Source organism: Carlito syrichta, unplaced genomic scaffold (genome assembly GCF_000164805.1).
Source record: "Carlito syrichta isolate Samal-C Ts95f unplaced genomic scaffold, Tarsius_syrichta-2.0.1 Scaffold130461, whole genome shotgun sequence".
Classification (NCBI taxonomy): Eukaryota; Metazoa; Chordata; class Mammalia; order Primates; family Tarsiidae; genus Carlito; species Carlito syrichta.
Window position 1 is genome coordinate 29,684 of NW_007074557.1, and position 4,790 is coordinate 34,473.

General features: G+C 52.2%; 2 protein-coding genes across 2 annotated transcripts in view; one reads left to right on the forward strand and one right to left on the reverse strand.

The window, feature by feature from the left end:
- The window catches only part of ASNA1 (arsA arsenite transporter, ATP-binding, homolog 1 (bacterial)), a 10,272-nt gene extending 6,699 nt beyond the window's left edge, over positions 1 to 3,573 (reverse strand). The window contains exons 1-3 of the mRNA XM_008049038.2: positions 3,520 to 3,573; positions 3,049 to 3,256; positions 2,037 to 2,184 (exon numbers count right to left, since the gene is read on the reverse strand). Coding sequence (XP_008047229.1) covers positions 2,037 to 2,184; positions 3,049 to 3,209 — 309 coding nt within the window. The 5' untranslated portion in view covers positions 3,210 to 3,256; positions 3,520 to 3,573. The remainder of the gene's footprint in view (positions 1 to 2,036; positions 2,185 to 3,048; positions 3,257 to 3,519) is intronic.
- A 1,048-nt stretch (positions 3,574 to 4,621) lies between these two features.
- The window catches only part of TRIR (telomerase RNA component interacting RNase), a 3,451-nt gene continuing 3,282 nt past the window's right edge, over positions 4,622 to 4,790 (forward strand). Inside the window, exon 1 of the mRNA XM_021708025.1 lies at positions 4,622 to 4,790. Within this exon, the coding sequence (XP_021563700.1) occupies positions 4,734 to 4,790 (57 nt within the window). The 5' untranslated portion in view covers positions 4,622 to 4,733.

Genomic DNA, 4,790 nt, shown 5'->3' on the forward strand with positions numbered 1-4,790 from the left:
CGGAAGGCTGAGGCGGAAGGATCGCCGGAGCCCAGCAGGTTGAGGCTGCCATGGCCGGGAGCGGCCACTGCACTCCAGTATGGGCGACAGAGTGAGACTCCAACTCAAAAAAAAAAAATTAAAAAATTAAAAATAAATAGATAAATAAATACCACCCTTGGGACAATGACTTCCAAATCAAAGCCAATCTCCTCTGAGTTCCAGACTCAACTAAGCTGCTGTCATGATGTCTCCATTTGGTTGCCCCATGAGTATCTCAGATTCACTGTGGTCCTTTCTAAACCTACTCCTTTCCAGATAGGCACGGTGGCCCACAGCTGTAATCCCAACACTTTGGGAGGCTGGGCGGGGGGAGGACTGCTTGAGTCCAGGAATTCGAGACCAATCTGGGCAACATAGTGAGACTTCATTTCTACAAAAAAACCCAAAAAATGAGCCAGGCATGGTCATGCAAGCCTCTAGTCCCAGCTACTTTGGAGACTGAGGCAGGAGGATTTCCTGAGCCCAAGAGATCAAGGCTGCAATGACCAGTGATTGTATCACTGTACTTCAGCCTGGGCAATAGAGATCCCAACTTAAAAAAACAAAAACAAGGCCAGGTGTGGCAGCTCACACCTATAATCCCAGCACTTTGGGAGGCTGAGGTAAGAGGACTGCCTGAGCCCATGGGTTCAAGACCAGCCTGGGCAACTAGGTGAGACCTCATCTCTACAATAAATAAAAAAAATTAGCTGGGTATGGTGGTGCATGCCTGTAGTTCCAGCTACTTGGAAGGCTGAGGTGGAAAGATCACCCAAACCCAGCAGGTCAAGGCTGCGGTGGCCGTGAGCATGCCACTGCACTCTAGCGTGGGCAACATAGTGAGACTGCAACTAAAAAAAAAACACCAAAAAACCCCAAAAAACAAAAAACAATGCTGGGCATGGTAGCATGCACCTATAGCTTCAGCTACTTGTAAGGCTGAGGTGGAAGGATTGCCTGAGTCCAGCAGGTCGAGGCTATGGTGGCCATGAGTGTGCTACTGCACTCCTGCCTGGGTGACAGAGTGAGACTCCAACTCGAAACAAACAAACAAAAACAAAACAGGCCAGGCATAATGGTTCACACTTGTAATCCCAGCACTTTGGAAGGCAGAGGCAAGAGGACTGCCTGAGCCCAGGGGTTCGAGACCAGATTGGGCAACTTAGGGAGACCTCATCTCTACAATAAATCAAAAGATTAGCTGGGCGTGGTGGCACGCACCTGTAGTTCCAGCTAATAGGAAGGCTGAGGAGGAGGAAGAATTGTCTGAGCTCAGTAGGTAGAGGCTGCAGTAGCTGTGAGCATGCCACTGCACTCCAGCCTGGGTGACAGAGTAAGACTCTAACTCAAAACAAAACAAAAAATCAAAACCCAAACTACGCCCCCCCCCCGCCCGACTCCTTTCCTATCTTCTCCATTCCAGCTGCTAAGAGAGATGATTAAGAGATATACTTAATTCATTTGTTTTCCTCACCCATTACATCCAAGTAATCTTATTATTTTACCTCTAAGATACATCTCAAATCTGGCTATTTCTTCATCAACATTCTATTCTCGTCTCTCATCCCAGTCTCCTTGTTAGTTTCCCTCCTACCACCCTTAAGTTACAATCCAATCTCTACCTCACAGCCAGAAGGAACTTTTCAAATATGAATTTGTCCATGACATTGCCCTGCTTAAAATGAACACCTTCCTATAAAATTTGGAGTCAAAGCCAAAACTGCCTGCCATGGCCTGCACGGTCCTATACCATGGGTTCTGGTTGGCCTCTCTGACTTCTTCTTCCCCTACCCAGGCTCACTAAGCTCTAGGCACTCTGGCTTCTTCCCTGCTCCTCAATCAGGCTTCTTTCCTGCTCCTCAATTATTCCTCTATGGATATGTCAAGGAAAGGGTGAAACTGGAGAGACACAGGATGCAGGGCAGGTAGAGCATGGTGGTTGCTGGTAGGTGTGTACAACAAAGGCCTGAGGGGCCCTTTGCTAGAATAGGGGCACTCAGCCCTGCTCCACTCACCATAGCAAAGAGGTTGTCATAGCCTTTGACCTTGGTAGGCACCTTTGAGAACTTCTGGTCAAAAGCATCTGAGATGTTGTGGGCTGGGTCTGTGGAGATGATCAGAACACTCTCACGCCCTTTGGAGAGCTGAACTGCCAGGCTGCAGCTGGGCAAAGGAAAGGGTGAAAGGTGGGGAGTGCGGGCTTGGTCTCCATTCCCTTGGTCCCCAAGGAGAGAGGTAGGGTCCCAGGAAGAGGTCACTGGGATCAGCAGGGACCTTGAGAGCATGGGCCACTGTGGGATCAAGCCTCAATCCCTGCAGGGGAATCCTCTCAGACTCACCTAATGACCCCTCCACGTTGACTACAGTGCCAAGGCTCAGCTGAGTGGACAGAGAGGGAGTAGAGTGTCTGGCCTGGTGCCTGCTTCTTCTTTGCTAGGCACAGACTGGCACTGTCCAGCTGTCCAGCCAGCATAGCCTGACTCTGTGCCCTCTCCCTCAACTCTAAGATAAGGGAGTCCCTTGCATTCCCTGCTAAGCTCAGATGGTTCAGTCCAGTCCACTAGTCCAGGATAACTGGTCCCACGGACACCTCCTCCTTTTGGCTGACTGGGACAGTCTAATCAAATGCCCTCTCCCACGCCTTCCACCCCCACTTTCACCTTGTCCATAAAATGACAAGGTTCATTAAACTATGATTGCTTGTTTCAGTGCCCCTCACCCTACTCTGAATTCACTCTGGTACGGTTCAGCTAGTGGGACATCTAAGTGCTCTCCTGCTCACCCATGCGCTGGGTTCACAGTGGTTGGTCACTTGAGCCCCTTCAAGGATGGTCCAACTCAGAGGGTGCCAGGCCTAAGTTGAGGAGGTATCTCCCATTTCCTCCAGGTAACTTACGAAGAATACAACCCGAAAGACCTTGGCCCAGCCTCCTTGCCCTGCTCGAGATGGGAAAATCGGTCCTTGGCCTCTCTTCGCCCAGTGGTACATCCCACCCGCTTTCCCGGCCCCCGCCGCAGTCTCCTTACCTGCAGGTAGTCTTGCCCACACCCCCCTTTCCCCCGACGAAGATCCACTTAAGGCTGCGCTGCTCGATGATGTTGCTAAGCGTAGGCTCCAACGGCTCCACATCAGGTGCATCCTCGAACTCCTCTGCCTCAACCCCCCACCCGGCCACCCCTGCCGCCATCTTGGAACCGGCTCACCTGATCAAACGGAGTGCACCATGAAAAGCGCCTACAGGGGACTGCTCTGTCATATCCCCACCGAGGTTGGGAGCGTGAATTGCCTCATGAACTGCCTTCCAGAAACAAACAGAAACTATATTTTCGCTGATCTCTGTTTCTGGGGTTCACTCTGTCAATCTCGTCTCTATATTTTCCCAAGGACTCCCCCTACCTAGCGAACATATTGGTACGGTCCAGATTACTCCCCTGCACTGATTGGGCCCTAAGTCTTGCAGCGCTCCTTTCATTGGTTACATCTTTTCTTACTTCCACCAGCCACTCACCCGTCCCGGTAGCCGCCAACCTCGCCTTAGCAACCAGCCAAACACCCGGTCCATGCCCTTTTGGTGAAGTTAAATCCTAGGTCCGCCCTGGCCTGACTCCATAGGCTCAATTTCATGTCGATCATTTTTCTTCTATTATCCACATTGGGTCCAAACATCGCCTCAGGTCCGCCCTCTCTGTTACTCAATTGGCTGTGAGCCACCTGGCTTCTGCAGCAAGCCAATCATAGACGAATTGATTAGTGAACTGGAAACAGGTCCTCGGACTGACTGTGGGTCAGAGGGAAAACGAATCCAGTTGTGGGCAGGGTCCGCAGACTCTTGTCCAGTACACTCTGCGGCTCCATGCTGGGCAGGGACCATACCTGCAACTGCGCTCCTTGTCGCAGAAGCGATCCTAATTCTTAAAGGATTTGGCTCCCTGTTCGAGGGGAGACTCGGACCCTAAGTCCAGTACTGCATATTTCGTATGTGAGCCCCTACCCAGGGGCAGGAATACAAGCTAGGTCCCAGGCCCTTAGCGGGAAGCCACCGTCCAAAATACTCTTAACCTTAGAGGGGTACTCGAGCTTCGAAATGCCCCCGACTTCATATGAATACTCCAGCCCATAAAATAACCTTATTTTCAGAGGGAACCCCAGCTTCACGGAGCCAGCCATGTCTCCATTCCCAGATGACAGCTTTGTCGCAGAGACAGGTACCCAACCCAGAAATACTCCTATTTCTAGTCGGGGGACCCAGACTAGGTATGCTTTCTCGACCTAGTTAGGGACCTATGTTCTGAGGTGTCAGCTGGGCACAGGCCCAAATAGGGTCCTTCCCCTCACAAAGATTATTGGTACCAGACGAAGATTCTTGCCATGGAAGGCTAATGTGTTCCCAACTCCAGACAGCCCCACTCCGAAGAGCCAGCTACAGTCTCAGACCCGGATGACGGTCGCATTCTTATGGAGTCTCTGCCTGCAATGCTAATCCGAGTCTCTCCAGATTATTAAAAAACTGCGAGGCGAGGTTTATCCCCGTTGCCCCGCCCCGTCGCGTCATAACCCCTATTCGCCCGCCCCCGGCCCCGCCCCCACTGCGGACGATAGACGTCCGGACCTCTCTTCCCGGCATGCATTGCTCAGGATCAAGCAATTCGGGCGCCAAGCGCGGGGCCGGAGCGGCCTTCCCGGAGTCCTTTGCGCGGCACCTGGCGACAAAATGGCTGCCCGAGGGAGACGGGCGGAGCCTCCGGGTCGGGAGGCGCCAGGCCCCGCG